Genomic DNA, 24,291 nt, shown 5'->3' with positions numbered 1-24,291 from the left:
ATAAAGGTTATCACCTCTATGTGGATAACTTTTACACTAGCATCCCCCTGTTTAAGGCCCTTGGTTCAAGAGGTACAGCAGCTTGCGGTACTGTGCGCAAGAACCAAAGAGGCCTCCCAAAAACGCACATTGCCCAAGTAATGAGAAGGGGTGAAAGCAGGGGAATATGCAACGAAAATATGTTGTTGGTCAAATATAAGGACAAGAGGGATGTCCTTATACTGACAACAATTCACGGAGACAGTACCACCTCCGTCCCTGTACGAGGTACCAGTACCCACACCTCAAAACCTAATTGTATCCTGGATTACAATAGGTACATGGGCGGAGTGGATCTTTCAGATCAGGTACTGAAGCCGTACAGTGCCCTGCGGAAAACAAAAATCTGGTACAAGAAGGTGGCCGTGTATATCATCCAGATGGCACTGTATAACGCTTACGTGCTATTCCGTTCTACCGGCCAGAGGGGGACATTTATGCACTTTCAAGAGGAAGTCATAAAGGGCCTAATATTTGGGAACCAGCAGGCAGAGGGCCCCAGTACTTCTAGTACTGGCCCCCGTATTGTACCAGGGCAGCATTTTCCTGATGAAATCCCCTCCACTGGAAAAAAGGGCAGGACACAAAAAAGGTGCAAAGTTTGCTATAAAAAGGGAATAAGAAAGCAAACTATTTTCCAGTGTGACACTTGCCCCGACAAACCCGGCCTATGTATAAAGGAGTGTTTTAAAATATACCACACATCTATGGAATATTAGGTTCATAATTTCACCGTGCTTCGGGGGTCTTGCTAATGCCACATAGCACCCACCATTCATTCCACCAGAATCTGAGCCGCAAAATCCAAAAATCACTCCTTCCCTTCTGAGTCCTGCCATGCACCCAACTGGTATTTTTTGGTCACATGTGAGGCATTGCCGTACTCGGGAGAAATTGGGGCACAGATTTTGGGGTGCTTTGTCTCCTTCATTCCTTGTGAAAATGAAAAATTTTGAGCCAGAACTGCATTTTTGTGTAAAAAAATGTAATTTTTCATGTTCACTGCCCAGTTTTATCAAAATTGGTGAAACCCCTGGGGGTTTGAAATGTACACTATACCCCTAGATGAATTCCCTGAGGGGTGTAGTTTGCAAAATGGGGTCACTTGTGGGGGGGTTCCACTGTATTGGTGCTTTGGGGGTCTTGCTAATGCGACATAGCACCCACCATCATTCCACCAGAACTTGTGCTGCAAAATCCAAATATCACTCCTTCCCTTCTGAGTCCTGCCACTTTTTGGTCACACATGAGGCATTGCCGTACTCGGGAGAAATTGGGGCACAGATTTTGGGGTGCTTTGTCTCCTTCATTCCTTCTGAAAATGAAAAATTTTGAGCCAGAACTGCATTTTTGTGTAAAAAAATGTAATTTTTCATTTTCACTGCCCACTTGTATCAAAATTGGTGAAACCCCTGGGGGTTTGAAATGTACACTATACCCCTAGATGAATTCCCTGAGGGGTGTAGTTTGCAAAATGGGGTGACTTGTGGGGGGGTTCCACTGTATTGGTGCAACATAGCACCCACCATTCATTCCACCAGAATCTGTGCTGCAAAATCCAAAAATCACTCCTTCCCTTCTGAGTCCTGCCATGCACCCAACTGGTATTTTTTGGTCACATGTGAGGCATTGCCGTACTCGGGAGAAATTGGGGCACAGATTTTGGGGTGCTTTTTCTCCTTCATACCTTCTGAAAATGAAAAATTTTGAGCCAGAACTGCATTTTTGTGTAAAAAATGTAATTTTTCATTTTCACTGCCCACTTGTATCAAAATTGGTGAAACCCCTGGGGGTTTTAAATGTACACTATACCCCTAGATGAATTCCCTGAGGGGTGTAGTTTGCAAAATGGGGTCACTTGTGGGGGGGTTCCACTGTATTGGTGCTTGGGGGGTCTTGCTAATGCGACATAGCACCCACCAAAATTCCACCAGAATCTGAGCTGCAAAATCCAAAAATCACTCCTTCCCTTTTGAGTCCTGCCATGCACCCAACTGGTATTTTTTGGTCACATGTGAGGCATTGCCGTACTCGGGAGAAATTGGGGCACAGATTTTGGGGTGCTTTTTCTCCTTCATACCTTCTGAAAATGAAAAATTTTGAGCCAGAACTGCATTTTTGTGTAAAAAATGTAATTTTTCATGTTCACTGCCCACTTGTATCAAAATTGGTGAAACCCCTGGGGGTTTGAAATGTACACTATACCCCTAGATGAATTCCCTGAGGGGTGTAGTTTGCAAAATGGGGTCACTTGTGGGGGGGTTCCACTGTATTGGTGCTTGGGGGGTCTTGCTAATGCGACATAGCACCCACCAAAATTCCACCAGAATCTGAGCTGCAAAATCCAAAAATCACTCCTTCCCTTCTGAGTCCTGCCATGCACCCAAATGGTATTTTTTGGTCACATGTGAGGCATTGCCGTACTCGGGAGAAATTGGGGCACAGATTTTGGGGTGCTTTGTCTCCTTCATACCTTCTGAAAATGAAAAATTTTGAGCCAGAACTGCATTTTTGTGTAAAAAAATGTAATTTTTCATTTTCACTGCCCACTTGTATCAAAATTGGTGAAACCCCTGGGGGTTTGAAATGTACACTATACCCCTAGATGAATTCCCTGAGGGGTGTACTTTGCAAAATGGGGTGACTTGTGGGGGGGTTCCACTGTATTGGTGCAACATAGCACCCACCATTCATTCCACCAAAATCTGTGCTGCAAAATCCAAAAATCACTCCTTCCGTTCTGAGTCCTGCCATGCACCCAACTGGTATTTTTTGGTCACATGTGAGGCATTTCCGTACTCGGGAGAAATTGGGGCACAGATTTTGGGGTGCTTTTTCTCCTTCATACCTTCTGAAAATGAAAAATTTTGAGCCAGAACTGCATTTTTGTGTAAAAAAATGTAATTTTTCATTTTCACTGCCCACTTGTATCAAAATTGGTGAAACCCCTGGGGGTTTGAAATGTACACTATACCCCTAGATGAATTCCCTGAGGGGTGTAGTTTTCATAATGGGGTGACTTGTGGGGGGGTTCCACTGTATTGGTGCTTGGGGGGTCTTGCTAATGCGACATAGCACCCACCAAAATTCCACCAGAATCTGAGCTGCAAAATCCAAAAATCACTCCTTCCGTTCTGAGTCCTGCCATGCACCCAACTGGTATTTTTTGGTCACATGTGAGGCATTGCCGTACTCGGGAGAAATTGGGGCACAGATTTTGGGGTGCTTTTTCTCCTTCATACCTTCTGAAAATGAAAAATTTCGAGCCAGAACTGCATTTTTGTGTAAAAAATGTAATTTTTCATTTTCACTGCCCACTTGTATCAAAATTGGTGAAACCCCTGGGGGTTTGAAATGTACACTATACCCCTAGATGAATTCCCTGAGGGGTGTAGTTTGCAAAATGGGGTCACTTGTGGGGGGGTTCCACTGTATTGGTGCTTGGGGGGTCTTGCTAATGCGACATAGCACCCACCAAAATTCCACCAGAATCTGAGCCGCAAAATCCAAAAATCACTCCTTCCGTTCTGAGTCCTGCCATGCACCCAACTGGTATTTTTTGGTCACATGTGAGGCATTTCCGTACTCGGGAGAAATTGGGGCACATATTTTGGGGTGCTTTTTCTCCTTCATACCTTCTGAAAATGAAAAATTTTGAGCCAGAACTGCATTTTTGTGTAAAAAAATGTAATTTTCCATTTTCACTGCCCACTTGTATCAAAATTGGTGAAACCCCTGGGGGTTTGAAATGTACACTATACCCCTAGATGAATTCCCTGAGGGGTGTACTTTGCAAAATGGGGTGACTTGTGGGGGGGTTCCACTGTATTGGTGCAACATAGCACCCACCATTCATTCCACCAGAATCTGTGCTGCAAAATCCAAAAATCACTCCTTCCCTTCTGAGTCCTGCCATGCACCCAACTGGTATTTTTTGGTCACATGTGAGGCATTGCCGTACTCGGGAGAAATTGGGGCACAGATTTTGGGGTGCTTTTTCTCCTTCATACCTTCTGAAAATGAAAAATTTTGAGCCAGAACTGCATTTTTGTGTAAAAAAATGTAATTTTTCATTTTCACTGCCCACTTGTATCAAAATTGGTGAAACCCCTGGGGGTTTGAAATGTACACTATACCCCTAGATGAATTCCCTGAGGGGTGTACTTTGCAAAATGGGGTCACTTGTGGGGGGTTCCACTGTATTGGTGCTTTGGGGGTCTTGCTAATGCGACATAGCACCCACCAAAATTCCACCAGAATCTGAGCTGCAAAATCCAAAAATCACTCCTTCCCTTCTGAGTCCTGCCATGCACCCAACTGGTATTTTTTGGTCACATGTGAGGCATTGCCGTACTCGGGAGAAATTGGGGCACAGATTTTGGGGTGCTTTGTCTCCTTCATACCTTCTGAAAATGACAAATTTGGAGCCAGAACTGTATTTTTGTGTAAAAAAAATAATTTTTCATTTTCACTGCCTAGTTGTACCACAATTGGTGAAACCCCTGGGGGTTTGAAATGTACACTATACCCCTAGATGAATTCCCTGAGGGGTGTAGTTTGCAAAATGGGGTCACTTGTGGGGGGGTTCCTAACTTTTAGCATCTTATGGTGCCTAGAAACCTACATGGTGCCTAAAAAATAATCTCATAAAAAGGAGGCTCCAAAATCAAGTAGGTGCTCCTTCTATTATGAAGCCTGTGGTTTGGTCACTGTGCACACTAGGGCCACATATAGGATATTTATGAAAACAAAAGAATTGGGGGAATCAATTTTCAGTCACATTTCTCTAGTAAAATGTACTGTGTTCCTTAGAAAAATGTATTAAAATTGCAAATCTGCAAAAAAAAAGAAATTTTGAAATTTCACCTACACTTTGTTTTAATTCCTGTGAAACACCTAAAGGGTTAACAAACTTCCAAAATGCTGTTTTGAATACTGTGAGGGGTGCAGTTTTTGAAATGGCATCATTTATGGGGGTGTCTCACATACAAGTCCCTCAAAGTCACATCAGAACTGAACTGGTCCCTAAAAAAATCAGTGTTTGAAATTTTCTTGAAAATTTGAGAATTTGCTATTCATATTGTAAGCCTCCTAGTGTCCCAAAAAATTAAAAGGAAGTTGAAATAATGATGTCAACATAAAGTAGACATATGGTCTATGTTAGTTATTCACTATTTTGAGTGGTAAGATTATTTGTCTCACAAGCAGAAAATTTAACATTTTGCAAATCGCTAAATTTTCCATTTTTTCACGATATTTTGGTATTTTTCACAAAAAAACACAGACTGTATCGACCCAAATTTACCACTAATTTGAAGTACAATGTGTCACGAAAAAACAATCTCAAAATCACTGGGATAAGTAAAAGCAAAAAAAAGTTATCCCCACTTAAGTGAGACATGTCAGATTTGAAAAAAAGGGCTCTGTCAGGAACGCAAAAACTGGCTCTGTCAGGAAGGGGTTAATATGTATTGGAATCGTAAGTTGAGCTCCACGGTCCCTGGAAAAGAGGGGAAGGTTAAGGGTGGACACTAAAATTAAGTCATTTAAGTTAAATATATAGGAATATTAAGTAAATTGACGTCAGATTAGTCAAAATGAGAAGGTATGTCACAGAGTTAGAATAAAACTCCAGAATAGAAGTAATAAATATGGAATTAAATATTGAGAATGAAGCACTTCAAATATAGAGCTGTAATAAAACACTGATCACGTAAAACACTAGGGAGAAATTGACAATAAGTAAGTATAAAACACCTGGATAAAATGTATGAGATAAAGCAGTGGTTCCCAAACTGTGTGCCTAGGCTCCCTGGGGTGCCTCAGGACACTTGTAGGGGTGCCTTGGGTTGGTGGACCAGGATCAATTCATATTATTTATGGTCAATGTACCAGGCAAAACCAGTGCTTGTGGCTGCCAATCATAATATATGTGCACAAACAGAATCAAATCCTGTCCATCACCACATAAAACTGTGACATACACACAATGTACTTAATAAAAAAAAAATTCTACATTTCTCAATAAGAAACATTTGGCCTAGGGGTGCCTTGAAAACATTTTGATGCTCTAGGGTGCCGTGATTCAAAAAAATTTGGGAACCACTGAGATAAAGTATAGCAGGGTTGCCGACTTTAAGATTCTCCTCTCCGGGAGAAGCCCGGAGAGGAGAGTTTCAGCAGCCGCTCAGGGGGCGGGGCTTACGAGTGACATCACTAAGCACCGCCCCAAGCTGTTAAAGCATCGAAATCACGGATATCCGTGGAGGGGCCGGGGCTAAAATGACGCGAATTTGCCATTTTAGCTCCGCCCCCTCCTCTGAGACCCGAGGATTGCGGCATTTTAATGCAGCGATCCGGGGGTCAGCGGGAGTCCCCCCTGAATCCGGGAGGGTTGCCCACCCTTCCGGGGGCCGGGAGGGGGTACCCGATTTCCGGGAGACTCCCGGAAATTCCGGGAGGGTCGGCAACCTTGAAGTATAGGAGATGATATTAATTTGAGACAAGGGAGGTGGTGGAGCTATATGATAGTAATTTGTAATACAATGTAATACAATGTGTAGAATCAAGATGTCCCCTGGTGGGTAAAATTGTATGGGCAATGTAAAGAGGATACTTTTTTTATATTATATAAAAAGAAAAATAAAGTTGAAAAAAAAAAAAAAGTCATTGTCTTCCCTAGCAGGAGTCGCCATTGTGTGCACAGTGAGGCAGCATCGCTTGTGCTGCAGGACAGTACAGGGCTCTCCCCAGTGCCCGAACACGCTATCCGGCTGCAGTGCAGTACCTGGTGGAGGATGTGACAGTCACACTGGTGTACTACTGTGTGCGTGCCGGAGGTTATTATTGCTGTGTAGGGAATTATATAATGTACTAAGTGATTCATCGCGCCCTCCGGGCGCTCTTCACACCGTCGCAAGGGGCTACACCCGCACCCCCCCACCCCTGGAGCATCGGTTCTGGCCGCATCCCCCCCCCCACTGCCCAACTCCCACATCCCCGGAGCAGCGGATATGCCCACCCTCTCCCAGAGCAGCAGGTATGCCCGCACCCCCCCTTGCTGGATCAGCGGCGTCGACAGACCCTCCACAGCTTCTTGGGGGGGGGGGGGGCAGTTCAGCCGCTGCGGGTGGGCATACCAACTACTCCAGCTAGAAGGGGGTGTGCGCGCTGACCCACCGCTCCGTGCGGGCATACCCACTACTGCGGCGGGTGGATTGCGGGCAGACCCGCTGCTCTGAGGGTGGGGGTTGCAGGCAGACCCAGTGATGCAGTGGGTGGAGTGGTGTGCTCACAGACCCGCTGACCTGGGGGAGGGAAGGGGGGCGGGCAGCGTTGTTGGCAGACCTGCGGCTCTGTTTGGGGGGGGTGCAGGTAGACCCGCTGATCCAGGGGGTAGGTGCAGGCAGATTCGCTGCTCACGTGGGGGGGTGCGCCCAGACCCGCTGATCCAGGGGGGGGGGTGCTGTGCGGTCAGACCCCCACTGATCCTGGGGGTTGGGGGGGCGGTGCCTGCATACCCACTGATCTGGGGGGGGGGGGGTGCGGGCAAACCCGGTGCTCGGTGGGGGTTGTGCAAGTAGACCCACTGCTCGCGGGGGGGGGGGGGAGGGGGGAGATCCAGGGGTGGTGCAGACCTGCTGATCTGGGGGGGGGGGGGGGTGTGCGTGCAGACCCGCCAATGGGGGGGGGGTGCAGACACACGCTGATTGGGGGGAAGGGGTTGGGGGCAGGTGCGTGCAGACCAGCCGATGGGGGAAGGGGTTGGGGGCAGGGGGGGGGGGGGGGGCTGATCTGGGTGGGGGGTTGTGCGCTCAGACCAGCTGCTGGGGGGGGGGGGGGTTTGTGAGTGCAGATACGCTGCTCGCGTAGGGGGGTGGTGGTTTGCGGGCAGACCCGTGGGGGGCGCTGCTCACCTGTTGGCTGTGGTGTATAATGGTGGATGGTGTGGTAGCCCTGGCTGGGCGGAGGGGAGGTGTTTTCCAAGGGGGTGGGGATGTGTATAACGCTGGTCTATCCCTAGGGGGCGGGGTGGGGGGGGGTGTCCTAAGGCAGAAACTATGTGTGTATAACGCTGTCAATCACTCATGTAACCCCGCCTAGCGTTATACACACAGGGGATGAGTGACAGATCTGGCTAAATATAAGAGATGTATACAAAAAATTATTATATTTATTGTGGCTGTGTGGTTTATGCCCCTTGTTCACAAAGGGCGGTATTCAATGTCCTGAATCGTTGGTCACAGTGATTCAGATTTTACATTCGCCTGCCAATCGCCGTTTTTTTGCTGTGAATCGCCATGCATGGGGATTCGTCTGGAGTCGCCGAGTCACCCTATTCAACGTGGCTGAGAATCGCCGCCCCTAACGGCGATTCTCAGCCAAACCGGCGTTTCCCTAAACAGCCTCATTAATGTAGTCAGTTGTTTAAAAAATTGCAGTGAAATGCAAGAAAAATGCAAATTACCATGGAAAAACGCTTCCAATACAGCAGACGGCAAATGCTGGGTAATCTGCTCAAAGGCCAAACGAAGGAGTGAGGTGGGGAGGAGAATCATGGGTAAGTGAGGTGCACCATGGGTAAGAACAGTGCTTTGTGGGAGAAAAAAAAAATACCTGAAAAAATTAAATAGATATTTGTATAGCACTTCTACGACCATGACATCACGCAAGGGCAGCAAATAATAATACATTACACTTGCAGAGTTAAATAGAACACTTAAAACCAATTATTTCACAGGTTCCTATAAAAGTTCACCATAAAAAGATGACGAGGGACACTCGGTGAGGAACGGCGATATGAAACAAGAAATAAGAATCGCCACCTTCTCATTGAATACACTTTTGGCGATTCATGGTGATTCCCCATGAAAATTCCTATAGACAGAAAACGGCGATTTGTAGAGAATAACATTTGGCGATTGGTGCTTCATTCACCGGTCGTCATCGGCGATTATAGCTCATTGAATAGGGTGATTCGCTTTTGGAGCTCCAAAAATCGCCGGCACACACGAAAAAAACACAGAATCGCCATAAAACCTGGCGATTCTGCCTCATTGAATACCGCCCAAAGTGTTTTCAGTGTTAACATTTTAGTTACAAAAATGTGCTGCTGAAATTATATTTAAAGTAGCATTAATAGCTAAATTGTTATATTTATATCTGTTGCAGGTTGGTGCTAGAATTATGCGCTAACAATTTTAGAACCTGTAGTACAACAATGGAATATGGTAAGTTTCTTAACTTATTTATGCACAAATAATAGTGTTCTCGGTTGTGTCCTTAACAATGTGATTATTGTGGATTTTTATTTCTGGTTATTTTGGGGTCAGGGAAAACTTCAGACCTAATGTGGGGGGGGGGGGTAAATACTGTGGTGATAAGGTGTGCTGCTAACAGCGGCTGGTTAAGGGACTGTCAGACCCTGATATATAGAAAAAGTAAACAAGGGATTAACTAGTGCTGGCTTGTAAAAATGTAATACAATTAAAAAGACATACATATATCAAATGTGTAGACACAATAATAACCTAATGTGGGGGGGGTCCCTGCGGCACCCACAAACCTTAATCCGACACTGCGGAGAGGTGTGGGGGGAAGATGCAGGCAGTGACCCCTTGGCAATGAGCAAGAACCCCTGGCAACGGACATTAACACCCCTTGGCAATGGACATTAACCCCTTGGCCACAAGCACTAACCCCTTGGCAATGAGTATTGACCCCTGGCAATAAGCAGTTCATTTTTTATTTATTGGAAGCCTTACTGTGGGGGGCAATGTGGTGTGGCATAGCGGTGTGGCATAATACATTCCTCCCAACTGTATAAATTTTTGCGTGCCAGCCCCTTTTTTTTAGGGACGGTCCTGTGGGGATTAGACATTGTGGGCGAAATGTAATAGAGTGCGATTTTTTAGACATGTGCGATTTTTGGTCAAAAACGGCCGAAATCGCACATTTTCCGAAAATCGCACATTTAATAGGTTGAAAATCGCGGTATAAATCGCACTTTTTACCGCAAAATCGCACTTTTACAAAGAACGATTTCTGTTCTCACTTCAAATCGCATCCAGATGTTTTCCTATTAGAAAGTACCCAAATCGCATATGTAATAGGGTGCGAATTTAAAAATCGCAAGTGTCACCTTACCAAAAAAACGCCAAAAAAATAGACTACCTTAAGGCAGGCGATTTCACTCCCAGCATATGTTTCAAAATGTGTTTTAAGCAAAAAAAGTGTGAAACCATAAAAAAATACACCTGAACCTTTCAAACACAGGTGAACGTTATAATTGCTCACACCACCATTATAAATAACACCCTAATCATTTTCACATGTGAGGGAGTTAGCAATGGAGATTATGCAGTGTGGTTTTGAGCTACTGCTGTTGGACTATATGCGGATTGAGGAGCTGCATAGGAGGAGGCAGCATGCCCAGAACCAGGTACCCATTCCACTTCGTGCTGTACGTACTTACCGTACAAGGGTCTACAACTTTAATGAAGGCAGACACAATAACCTCACTCTAACAGCGCATATGCGCTGAAAAGCGCTTTTTAACATGACTAAAAATCGCACATGCGCTGAAAAGCGCTTTTTAACATGACTAAAAATCGCACATGCGCTGAAAAGCGCTTTTTAACATGACTAAAAACCGCCGCAAATCGCATTTTTTGCCGCGAATTCGCATCTCATTACATATGCGAATTCGCGGCAAAAAACGCGATTTTTAAAGGTGCGATTTGGTGCGATTTTTTTTTAGTCTAAAAAATCGCACCCTATTACATTTCGCCCAGTGTATGCCTCTAATCAGGCAGACAGGCATGGCCAGCAGTTTTACACAGCACTGGCTATGCCCTCACAGCGACAAAATGGTGCCCAAAAAATTTCGGCTCGTGCCTGCGGCACCTGCATATATTCCTTTATCCACTGCCAAATTTGGGAGGTATGCATTAGGTGTGAGGGGCACTGCAATGGGTGGCATAATGTGTCGGGCATTACAGGGTGCAGCATATTGCACAGGGGCATTACCGGGTGCGGCATAGTATCAGGGGTATTCGTCAAATTTTAGTAGCTCTCCGGGAGATTTTTTTTGTCTTCTTTTTGTCGTAAGTAGCTCTCGGTCAATTAAGGTTGGAGACCACGGCTCTAGAGCACAGATTGTCAAACACTTTTGCAGCATGTACCCCTGGGGGATGTAACATGTTTACTAATTAACTATACAGCGTTCAGGAATAGAAATCTGCCTAAATTGATAGCGAAGATGTTGTGATTTGAAGTTTTATTGGTGATTTTGTACTAAGTATATACGAACTAGTGGAAACCTGCTGAAAGCAACGGTTATATTTTTTAAAAATCATAAACACATGTCAAGTAACTATCTGTTAAGGGTAAGTATGCAATGACTGATCATAGAAAAGCGGGTTTGTACGGCAAGGATGGCTGATCTTCGCCGAAAATAAGCTATCATTGCCGTATTCAATGTAAAGGCCAAATCCCCGCCATGAGAGGCCAGCAAGGACCCCTTTTATACAGTGAGGTTCGCTGCGAGTCCGTCCATTTTAATGGTCACACTTGCCACTTCTACCTCGCCTCAGGGAAAAGGCGAGTAGGCATATAGAGAGTGAACCTCGACTCAAGGAAAACACAAGGATTCATTAAATACACTGACGGCGAGCTATCAGCACTTCTATATGCCAATAGCTCACTGTCAGGGCATTGAATACTGCTCATTATGGGGCAGATGTATTAAGCTTTAACAAGAGATAAATCCAAGGGTGATAAGGAGAGATAAACGTCCAGCCAATCACCTGCTAACTGCCATGTCACAGTCTGTGTTTGAAAAAAGTCAGTAAGGAGCGGATTGGCTGGACGTTTATCTCTCTTTATCACCCTTGCATTTATCTCTTGTTAAGGCTGAGTACATCTGTCCCAATGTCAGATAAAGGCCATGATCCCCTTCACAAAGTAAACAAATAATATATAATATATTTTCGATCTAGCAGTAGAGCTACATAACATTGGTTATGCACACTTCTCACATACAGATGGAGCCTCCGTCATCTGTGATACCTATAGCAATTGTCCCGCCAACTCACCACAGTGCGCCTAGTTGCACGGCAGTGCAATAAGTCACACAGCATGGCGTATGGCGTTACCGGAGGACTGCAATACCAGATGTCGGCCATCCTGGCCGCCAATCAGAAACACAGCTCAATAATTTAAAATATGAAAGTTGTCACTACAGTAAGTAGACACAAAACTTACCCTTTTTTTCAATTTCTTAGACTGCGACGTAAATGCACTTATACAGAAAATTTTGAAGAGCAAGCATTAACCTATGTGGATCACTTTAAAGAAAAGGGTAACCAGTAGGCTTGATTCACGCAGCTTTGACAAGAGCCAGAGAGCTCAATAAAGATGTATAATACCCAGTTATTGTAGGGTCTTCAAGTCACCAACCCGGGTCGAGGTGCGGTCTAAAAGGGCCACCCCGGGTCGAGCAACCCGGGAGTTCAACGAGGTACAGCGTTAACGGGTTTGTTAAATGGGAATATATACTTTTTTTAAATGCAATATTTACTGTTAGATATGTAAATTTTAAAGGTGATTATATATGATATATTGGGGGAAACTTACTAACAAACGAATGCCAGTATTTGTAGCCATACACAGCTGTAAATTTGTATTTTCAAATTTACAAAAGGCCAGTACAACCTGTTCACATGGACATGAAAAACGCATGTCAACCTTTCGTGACAACCTACTAGAATATATATAAATCAGGCGCAACCAAAAGAAAATATCCAGAGGGGAAAAAATTAAAAATTCAAAAATATATAAAGAAAAGGAATCTTTGTTTCTTACAATGCTATAACGATTATTAATAGCTGGAATCTTACAAATTAATAAAGCAATTAATTGAGAGAGCACACTGTGTTGATATTAAAGTATATTTAATTATAAAAACCTCTATAAAAATAAAAGATGATGTACACAGTAAATAAAAATCACCAAGGAAATAATCAGAGGTACAGTATTGTATTCAATCTTAATTGACTTCTGCCACACTAAATAAGCCAGCTGGATATCTAAGGAGGCAACAAAATCCCCCAGCTCCAGAGTTTGGATGATAAAAGGAAACCCAGAGTAACAGGTTAAGAATGGGGCAGAAGTAGCTGCATGGTTTCTGAACAAGAGACATCAACTATGCTCAAAGAGGAAGTCTTCAAACTAGGCAGCTTACTCATGGCTTGTATGTCACATTTGCCAGGATGTATTTCAGCAAATGGAGACGGGGATTTGGTCAGGATTAATGGTGTCCACAATGCTGAGAAATACAAGAAAGAATTATGCAATGCCATCAAGGAGATGTCTGACTGGCTCCAAATGTATTAGGCAGCAGGACAATGACCCCAAAGATACAGCCAATTTCATTAACCCCTTCCTGACAGAGCCAGTTTTTGCGTTCCTGACAGAGCCCTTTTTTTCAAATCTGACATGTATCACTTAAGTGGGGATAACTTTTTTTGCTTTTACTTATCCCAGTGATTTTGAGATTGTTTTTTCGTGACACATTGTACTTCAAATTAGTGGTAAATTTGGGTCGATACAGTCTGTGTTTTTTTGTGAAAAATACCAAAATGTCGTAAAAAAATTGAAAATTTAGCAATTTGCAAAATGTTAAATTTTCTGCTTGTGAGACAAATAATCATACCACTCAAAATAGTTAATAACTAACATAGACCATATGTCTACTTTATGTTTCCATCATTATTTCAACTTCCTTTTAATTTTTTTGGACACTAGGAGGCTTACAATATGAATAGCAAATTCTCAAATTTTCAAGAAAATTTCAAACACTGATTTTTTTAGGGACCAGTTCAGTTCTGATGTGACTTTGAGGGACTTGTATGTGAGACACCCCCATAAATGATACCATTTCAAAAACTGCACCCCTCACAGTATTCAAAACAGCATTTTGGAAGTTTGTTAACCCTTTAGGTGTTTCACAGGAATTAAAACAAAGTGTAGGTGAAATTTCAAAATTTCATTTTTTTTGCAGATTTGCAATTTTAATACATTTTTCTAAGGAACACAGTACATTTTACTAGAGAAATGTGACTAAAAATTGATTCCCCCAATTCTTTTATTTTCATAAATATCCTATATGTGGCCCTATTGTGCACGTTGACCAAACCACAGGCTTCATAATAGAAGGAGCACCTACTTGATTTTGGAGCCTCCTTTTTATGAGATTATTTTTTAGGCACCATGTAGGTTTCTAGGCACCATAAGATGCTAAAATTTAGGAACCCCCCCACAAGTGACCCCATTTTGCAAACTACACCCCTCAGGGAATTCATCTAGGGGTATAGTGTACATTTCAAACCCCCAGGGGTTTCACCAATTGTGGTACAACTGGGCAGTGAAAATTAAAAATTAAATTTTTTACACAAAAATGCAGTTCTGGCTCAAAATTTTTCATTTTCAGAAGGTATGAAGGAGAAAAAGCACCCCAAAATCTGTGCCCCAATTTCTCCCGAGTACGGCAATGCCTCACATGTGACCAAAAAATACCATTTGGGTGCATGGCAGGACTCAGAAGGGAAGGAGTGATTTTTGGTGGTGGAATGTTGGTGGGTGCTATGTCGCATTAGCAAGACCCCCAAAGCACCAATACAGTGGAACCCCCCCACAAGTGACCCCATTTTGCAAACTACACCCCTCAGGGAATTCATCTAGGGGTATAGTGTACATTTCAAACCCCCAGGGGTTTCACCAATTTTGATACAACTGGGCAGTGAAAATGAAAAATTACATTTTTTTACACAAAAATGCAGTTCTGGCTCAAAATTTTTCATTTTCATAAGGTATGAAGGAGAAAAAGCACCCCAAAATCTGTGCCCCAATTTCTCCCGAGTATGGCAATGCCTCATATGTGACCAAAAAATACCAGTTGGGTGCATGGCAGGACTCAGAAGGGAAGGAGTGATTTTTGGTGGTGGAATGTTGGTGGGTGCTATGTCGCATTAGCAAGACCCCCAAAGCACCAATACAGTGGAACCCCCCCACAAGTGACCCCATTTTGCAAACTACACCCCTCAGGGAATTCATCTAGGGGTATAGTGTACATTTCAAACCCCCAGGGGTTTCACCAATTTTGATACAACTGGGCAGTGAAAATGAAAAATTAAATTTTTTTACACAAAAATGCAGTTCTGGCTCAAAAAATTTTATTTTCACAAGGAATGAAGGAGACAAAGCACCCCAACATCTGTGCCCCAATTTCTCCCGAGTACGGCAATGCCTCACATGTGACCAAAAAATACCAGTTGGGTGCATGGCAGGACTCAGAAAGGAAGGAGTGATTTTTGGATTTTGCAGCTCAGATTCTGGTGGAATGTTGGTGGGTGCTATGTTGCATTAGCAAGACCCCCCAAGCACCAATACAGTGGAACCCCCCCACAAGTGACCTCATTTTGCAAACTACACCACTCAGGGAATTCATCTAGGGGTATAGTGTACATTTCAAACCCCCAGGGGTTTCACCAATTTTGATACATCTGGGCAGTGAAAATGAAAAATTACATTTTATTACACAAAAATGCAGTTCTGGCTCAAAATTTTTCATTTTCATAAGGTATGAAGGAGAAAAAGCACCCCAAAATCTGTGCCCCAATTTCTCCCGAGTATGGCAATGCCTCATATGTGACCAAAAAATACCAGTTGGGTGCATGGCAGGACTCAGAAGGGAAGGAGTGATTTTTGGTGGTGGAATGTTGGTGGGTGCTATGTCGCATTAGCAAGACCCCCAAAGCACCAATACAGTGGAACCCCCCCACAAGTGACCCCATTTTGCAAACTACACCCCTCAGGGAATTCATCTAGGGGTATAGTGTACATTTCAAACCCCCAGGGGTTTCACCAATTGTGGTACAACTGGGCAGTGAAAATGAAAAATTAAATTTTTTTACACAAAAGTGCAGTTCTGGCTCAAAATTTTTCATTTTCAGAAGGTATGAAGGAGAAAAAGCACCCCAAAATCTGTGCCCCAATTTCTCCCGAGTATGGCAATGCCTCATATGTGACCAAAAAATACCAGTTGGGTGCATGGCAGGACTCAGAAGGGAAGGAGTGATTTTTGGATTTTGCAGCTCAGATTCTGGTGGAATGTTGGTGGGTGCTATGTGGCATTAGCAAGACCCCCCGAAGCACGGTGAAATGATGAACCTAATAATCCATAGATGTGTGGTATATTTTAAAACACTCCTTTATACATAGGCCGGGTTTGTCGGGGCAAGTTTCACAGTGGAAAATAGTTTCCTTTCTTATTCCCTTTTTATAGCAAACTTTGCACCTTTTTTGTGTCCTGCCCTTTCTTGCAGTGGAGGGGATTTCGTTCGGAAAATGCTGCCCTGGTACAATACGGGGGCCAGTACTAGAAGTACTGGGGCCCTCTGCCTGCTGGTTCCCAAATACTAGGCCCTTTATGACTTCCTCTTGAAAGTGCATAAATGTCCCCCTCTGGCCGGTAGAACGGAATAGCACGTAAGCGTTATACAGTGCCATCTGGATGATATACACGGCCAGCTTCTTGTACCAGATTTTTGTTTTCCGCAGGGCACTGTACGGCTTCAGTACCTGATCTGAAAGATCCACTCCGCCCATGTACCTATTGTAATCCAGGATACAATTAGGTTTTGAGGTGTGGGTACTGGTACCTCGTACAGGGACGGAGGTGGTACTGTCTCCGTGAATTGTTGTCAGTATAAGGACATCCCTCTTGTCCTTATATTTGACCAACAACATATTTTCGGTGCATATTCCCCTGCTTTCACCCCAGGGATCACAAATACTCGCTATAGCGAGTATTTTACCCACTTTGGAGCACCAGGGACTCACATTTTATGAATGGCTGGGTCCCCTGGGACCCAGCCATTTCGGCGTGCATGCCGTGTTAATATGTGTGACAAGGGCGGAGGGATCTGTTTCCCCCTCAGTTGTGATGCGACCGTGGAGAAAACACAGCGTGACTTACGACCACTTCATACATCTGCTGGGAGCGAAAATGAAAGGGTCCCGGTCACCACAGAGTCATAGGCAGCATTGCACGGAAGCCGCATAAGCTGGCTCCTGCACTGTGCCTCAACAACAGACGGCTGGAGCCATCACCAGAAGCAGCTGCTCAGCAGGGGAACAGAGCTGCAGCTGGTGTGAGGACGGGGCACAAGGAACTGAAACCAGCATTGGGGGCCAGAACCAGGGAGGTGTGACGGTGAGGACGGAGCTGACCCGGGCTGGAAGTAGAGTTAAAAAGGGTGCGTGGTTCATTTAGCAGGCTGCTTGGCTGTGTCATGTAAGGGGATTTAATGCTAGCAGGACTCGGGCTGCAGACTTCCCTCCTCCTCTCCTACCTCGCGGTGCTACTCTCTTGTGTGTCAGTCACCTCCTCCAGTGCTGGCTGTTAATGGCCCACTTGTCCCCTCCTCCCCTCACTACATGGCTGGCAGAGTGGCTGCAGCTCACCAATTAACTCTTAACAGGCAGAGCTGCCTGTAGGAGAGGAGCCTATAGACTCTGCTGGGATTTCACTAACCCTATCACTCCTGTTCCTGCTGCCTTACTTTTACAATCCTGATTGGTGCAGCACAGGTGTCCCTATTCCGACATTATTCCTTTTTCTAGTATATGTGTATCTTGCTTTATGTAAGTGGGCAAATTGCCAATTGATTACACCCCCCCCCCCTCCCAACCTATGCCAATTGATTACACCCCTCCCCCAAGCTATAGTAGCCACAGTTTTGGGGTGCCAAAAAAAAAAATAGTCTCAGGCTGGCCCTTGGCTCAGGGTATATGCCATATGGAAGAGAGGAGGAGGCTTCTGTATGTGCCATGCTGGGGAAGGGGAGAGGAGGCTTTATTCCGTTGGGACCCAGAAAAGGTCAAGTAGGACCCCGATTTTTGTAAGTGAGGGGTAACAGGGACCCATCATTTTTGCGAGTTTTCGCGATCAGTGCACCCCTTCTCATTACTTGGGCAATGTGCGTTTTTGGGAGGCCTCTTTGGTTCTTGCGCACAGTACCGCAAGCTGCTGTACCTCTTGAACCAAGGGCCTTAAACAGGGGGATGCTAGTGTAAAAGTTATCCACATAGAGGTGATAACCTTTATCCAGGAAGGGGTGCACTAAATCCCAGACAATTTTTCCACTAACACCTACGAGGGAGGGGGGGCATTCTGGCGGTTCAATTCTTGAATCCTTCCCTTCATATACCCTAAACCTGTGAGTGTACCCTGAGGTGCTTTCACACAGCTTATACATTTTTATGCCATACCTTGCCCTCTTACTGGGAAGGTACTGGCGGAATTTAACCCTTCCTTTAAAATGTATAAGGGACTCGTCTATGCAAATGAATTTATCTGGGATGTACATCTCTTCAAATTTGGCACTGAAATGATCAATGACCGGCCTGACTTTGAATAGCCGGTCAAAGGTGGGATCATCTCTGGGTGGGCACTGTGCATTATCGTTGTAATGCAAAAATTTAAGGATCGTCTCAAATCGAGCCCGGGGCATGGCCATACGGTAAAATGGGGTGCTGTACAGAACATCTGTACTCCAATATTGCCTAATTTCTGGCTTTTTTACTATGCCCATATGAAACACCAGACCCCAAAACGTCATCATCTCTACTGCATCTACAGGGGTCCACCTAGCAAATGATGACGTGGGGTTTTGAGCAATAAACTGCTGGGCATATAAATTAGTTTGGTCCACCATTAAATTTATAAAATCATCAGAGAAAAATAATTTGAAAAAGTAAATTTCTCTGAGACCTGTGGAATCAAATTGGATTCCTGGCATGGCCAAAAACTCAGGAACCTGGGGCTCAAAATTGTCTGGTGGTGGGGTCCATACGAGATCAATTATTGGGGGGTGGGTCTCAGCTGCTCTACGGGGGCGTCTTTGAGGGGGTCCCTCATCACCAGAGGAGGAAGAGGAGCTTAAGACGAATCCTTCAAATTCCCCGCTTGCATCACTGGCTGTGTCAGAGTCAGAGGCAAGCATGGCATATGCCTCCTCCGCTGAATACATTCTTCTGGATGACTGGGATGACATTTGGGATGACATTTGGGATGCCATTTTTATTTTTGTGTTACTGGTAGTGAAATGTTTCAACACGTGTATAGTGTAGGGGGGGGTACAAACTTTATTTCAACCCGGGGGGTATGTAGTGTGTAGTGTGTATGTAGTGCAGAAAAAAAAAATACTTTATACAAAAAAAAAAAATTGAAGGGGTTAAAAAAAAAAAAAAAATTGAAGGGGTAAAAAAAAAAAAAAAAAAAAAAAAGGTCCTGCGCCAAAAATTGAGCACAGATGTTGGTCAGTAACGTCCGTCACTGAACAGCGCTCAAAGGCAACAGGAATTTGATCAAAAAAAAAAAAAAAATAGATCAACCCTGTGCCGAAAAAGATGATCAGTGATGTACGTCACTGATCAGCGCACAGTGGCAACAGGACACCCACAAAATCACAGTGTGTGTAAAAAAAAAATTAAAAAAAGACCCCACAGCACCCACAAAAAAAAAAAAGGTGATCAGTGATGCGACACTGATTACCAGTGAGGGGCAGCAGGTGCACAACCTTTGGTGCAACTGGCAGGTATATATAAAAAAAAAACCTCTGCACCCCCAAAAAGTTGCTGATCACCTCAGATATAGTGATCAGCACAAAAGGCGGGGGCAGCAGACACAAAATTTAGCACTCTCTATCACTCTCTGTCACTATCTCTCTCTATCTCTCTATCTCTCACTATCTATCACTCAATGACACTGCAGCAGCAGCACTGACAGTTATATATATGAAAAATAACCCCTGCACCCCCAAAAAGTTGCTGGGGGTGCACAAAATGGGGGCAGCAGACACAAAATATAGCAGTCTCTATCACTCTCTGTCACTATCTCTCTCTATCTCTCTATCTCTCACTTTCTATCACTCTATGACACTGCAGCAGCAGCACTGACAGGTATATATATATATATATATAAAAAAAACCCTGCGCCCCCAAAAAGTTGCTGATCAGTTAATTTATACTGATCAGCACAAAAGGGGGGGCAGCAGTCAGTTATATAAAAAATATATAGCACAATCTGTCACTATCTCTCTATCTCTCTCTCTCTATCTCTCTATCTATAACTCTATTACACTGCAGCAGCACAAAATATAGCACTCTCTGTCACTAGGCCTCTCTATCTCTCTCTATCTCTCTCTCTCTATCTCTCTATCTAATAATTCGCAGCAGCACAACACAGCACAACACAGCACAGGATGTCACAAGAAGAAGCAAGATCCAGGCAGTGATCAGGTAAGTATTTAGCAAGGTTCTGGTCAGTAAATGGCGGCAGCTGGGCACGGTGACCGCACTGCACGCTATTCCAGACCGGAATGGCGTCTGCAGTGCAGTCACCGTTAGTTTCAGAAAACGCTGTGAATGGCTGTTCACACTGAACAGCGAATCACAGCGATCGCCGACGGGGGGGCGGCATCGCAGCCCCCCCTGGGCATGCAGGGACATGTCTGCTGTCAGGGACAGCAGACATCGTCCCTCTGTCACTGCGTCTCTAGACGCAGTGACAGTTTGAAGTCATGACGTATATATACGTCATGTGTCGGGAAGTACTTCCCGGCCATGACGTATATATACGTCAAATGTCGGGAAGGGGTTAAGAACGATCTTCAGAATAAACAAAAACAAGGGGTCCTGGAAGAGAGGCCTGATCTCAAAATAATGAAGCCAGTCTGGGATCACATGAAGAGACTTGGATTTAAGCAAGCCTATATCCACAGAAGATCTATGGTTAGTTCTCAAAGATGTTTAGAAAAACCTCCCTGTTGAGTTCCTTCAAAAAATGTGTGCAAGTGTACCCTAAATAATTGATGCGGTTTTGAAGGCAAAGGGTGGTCACACCAAACAAAGATTTGAATTCACTTTGCATTCTGTTAATTGATAGAAAATACACTATTAACACTTCTATTTTTTACAACTTTTGCACAATTGTGTGTGCGTGTGTACGTGTGTGTGTGTGTGTGTGTGTGTATGTATATGTATTATTATTGGGTTATAACTTACATATGATGCAGTGTGACTGTAAAAGTAAAACCAGGAACACACACCACTGTGGAACACCAGCTAGTACATGCACAGAAACAATGTAGGCATCCCACAGACATAAACTATTCAAAAACTGCTGACAGGATTCCTTCACATATGAAAAAGAAAAAACTAAGCTGACTATTCTCAACACTGCTGTAAAACCGCAGGTGTGGAACAGATGTTCTTATCTATTCTTCCTGGCGTGCAGTGTTGCTTGGAAGGAGGAGAAAACTATCGAAAGGTACATGAGTAAAAACATACCTTTTCCTCCATTTCTTCACAGCATTTCTTGTACTGGACTAAAGCATTGGCCAATTTCTCAATAGCTTTCAACAGAAATGAAATATCATCTTCTTCAAAAATCTTAAAACTACCCTGAAAATGTAAGAGCGACATCTGTAATTAATAGGCAATCATAGATAAATATTTCACAGACAAAAACCTTAGTTTCAGTTTCACATGTCCCTGCTTCTTAAGAGGCCTACACAATAAGGGGGTTATTCTGCTTGGTGCGGTGGGACCGTACACGGTCGGTTCGTTTCTTTTTAGCATCTGCGCATGCGTAGCTTTCGCTATGCGCATGTGCGGCGACCTCACACCACTCACGGACGGGTCTCTCCGTGCGAAAAAACCTGTCCGCAAGAGTACGGTCATTGGGGGGAGATATATTGCTAGCAATATATTGCTCAATGTCTCCTTTTCATCAGCGACCAGAGATGGTCGCTGATGAAAAGGAACCTCTGCTGGGGGAGCCGCAGAGGTAATTAGCTGGTCGCAGGAGCAAGCTCCTGCGACCAGCGATTACAATGGGGCAGAAAACGGGAGCGCGCACCTGGCGATTTATCTTCCCAGAGATTATAGCCCCTATCGCCCCCGTGTGTACACAGCATTAGAGCTACCGCATGAGAGCGGACGCCTGGGTCTGCTAATTAATGCTGAATAAAAGTAAATTACATACACCTGAATGCAATAAGCAATGCTGCAATAACCATCTCACCCATTCAGAAAGTGTTTTTGTATACTTTAAAAAGGAGGACACTCAATTCACAGAAGTCGACATGTGTCAACTTTTTCACTGTAACACAAACATACCAGTTTTTTATTAGGAAAAAGACACATAAACCACATCTAAGAGCAACAAGGATGTTTTTCTACTTCCAATGTGGCGTACGCTCAGATATACGGAAGGTGTCGGTTTGAAAACGGACGATATCTGTCCATGCACGGTGGCGTACGCTCAAGTGTACGCCACTCCCCATTGTTGGTGTTTGTGACCGTCCGTGTGCGGCTGTTCTGTGGGCGGACTTACGCTCACAGTGAGTGTACGGGAAACGTACGGTGTGACGGACCGTACGCACGTTTCACCGATCCGATCAGAATAAGGCCCTAAGTGATTTGACTTAATTTCTCTAGATTGCTTAGAAAGGAAGCTGTGTGTAGCGCCCATAGCAATAGCTTAGAAACTTTCTGAGCGTTCTAGATGCTGGGGAGCTCAAGGAGCTTGCTTAATCCCTGTGGCTCCTGTCCTGTTCTTCCCTTCCTCTACTTCGTCTTCAGTCTCCTCGACAATTTTGACACCTACTTCTGAACTGATACTGATTTTAGTTCTACCAGCTATACCCCTATTTATACTGTATTTTTCAACACACCCTGTACGTTACCTTGTAATTTGTTTTTTTGTTTGCTATGTATGGCGCTGCGGACACATTGTGGCGCCTTATAAATAAACGTACTACTACTACTAATAGCTCATGCCAAATCACTGGCACAAATCGTTATGTGTGTAGGCCCCATTAGACATGATCTGATATTTAACACCACCTCATACAATATAGCAGGAAAAGGGGATTTTTGTAAGACGTTGCCGATCAAATCCCTTTTTCGGTGTCCATCCTGGTGACACAGCTAACCATGGGATGTAGGAGGGTCCGCAGGAGCAAGGCACCTATGCTAACTTCTTTGAAAGGCAGGCTCCCCCTTCTGCATCCCAGCATTCCTCAGTTCAACTTCCAGAGCACACTAGGATACATTACTCAGTACAACGCCTGAACATATTAATATGCAAAGTCAAAAAATAACCATATAACATGACCAATTACATGAAACCGTATAAACTAATACCCCTTTCACACCAGCCTAAATTCCCGGGTTGAGTCCGGGAACAACCCGGTACTAAGATACCCGGGACAAAATCCCAGGCTAATTTTCCGGCAATCCAACCCTGCTAGGTAGCAGGGTTACTCCCGGGTCCTTCCCGGACTACTGGCTGGTGTGAAAGGTGCGGGGACATGTCACTGCTTCCCGTGTTGCCTCTGCTGATGTCAGCTAATGCTGATTTGCTAGCAGGGCCACTTCCTGTTGTGCTGGACACTCACAGACACGCCCAGAGGCAGCAAACAGCGTGCAGGGAGATACAGAGTGCATGTGCTGTGGGCAAAGTGCGTTTTAACCCCTGCAAGTCGGCAAAAGTGGGTTTTAACCCCTGCAAGTCGGCGAAAGTAGGTTTTAACCCCTGCAAGTCGGCGAAAGTGGGTTTTAACCAACCCCTGCAAGTGTGGCTGCCATGTCTTGGACAAACGAAGAGGTGAGGGAGCTGTTAGCCATCAGAGGGGGAAGAGGAGATCCGGCGCCAGATTACAGGCACTGTGAAGGATGCCCAGATATACCACACCATTGCCAAGGTCCTGGCATCGCGGGGCTCCGTCCGCAGCCAGCAGCAAGTGGTGAACAAGCTGGAGGGGCTGAAGAAGCAATTCAACCGCATACATGACCGCAATCGGAATAAGAGCGGGGCTGCAAGGCAAGATTGGATCTTTTACAAGCTGTGTTCAGCATGTATTGGCAACACTGCGCTGAGTGACCCCATCAGCCTGTCATCCTCCAGCTCAGCCAATCTCTCATCAGTGGTTGATGAAGACAATCAGTCGATGGACAGTACCCAATCTGGGCCAACATCACTGATACTAGTCACAGATTACACCGATTTAAACTCCTCCGTTAACCATGCAGATGACAGCCTAACTATCCAAGAGAGTGATGTGCCCGCAACACCCAAAGCGACGCCGCAGAAAGCTCTCCCTGTGATGCGCACCAATAGTA

At 44.6% G+C, this 24,291-nt stretch overlaps 1 protein-coding gene across 1 annotated transcript in view; it reads right to left on the bottom strand.

Moving 5' to 3' along the window:
• LOC146080733 (uncharacterized) overlaps positions 1-24,291 on the bottom strand; it is a 535,728-nt gene that overhangs the window by 257,846 nt on the left and 253,591 nt on the right. Inside the window, exon 18 of the mRNA XM_083188326.1 lies at positions 21,454-21,567. Within this exon, the coding sequence (XP_083044452.1) occupies positions 21,454-21,567 (114 nt within the window). The remainder of the gene's footprint in view (positions 1-21,453; positions 21,568-24,291) is intronic.

This window comes from Crinia signifera, chromosome 5 (genome assembly GCF_055691185.1).
Source record: "Crinia signifera chromosome 5, ASM5569118v1, whole genome shotgun sequence".
NCBI classification, from domain to species: domain Eukaryota; kingdom Metazoa; phylum Chordata; class Amphibia; order Anura; family Myobatrachidae; genus Crinia; species Crinia signifera.
This window is presented reverse-complemented; position numbering and strand designations above follow the sequence as displayed.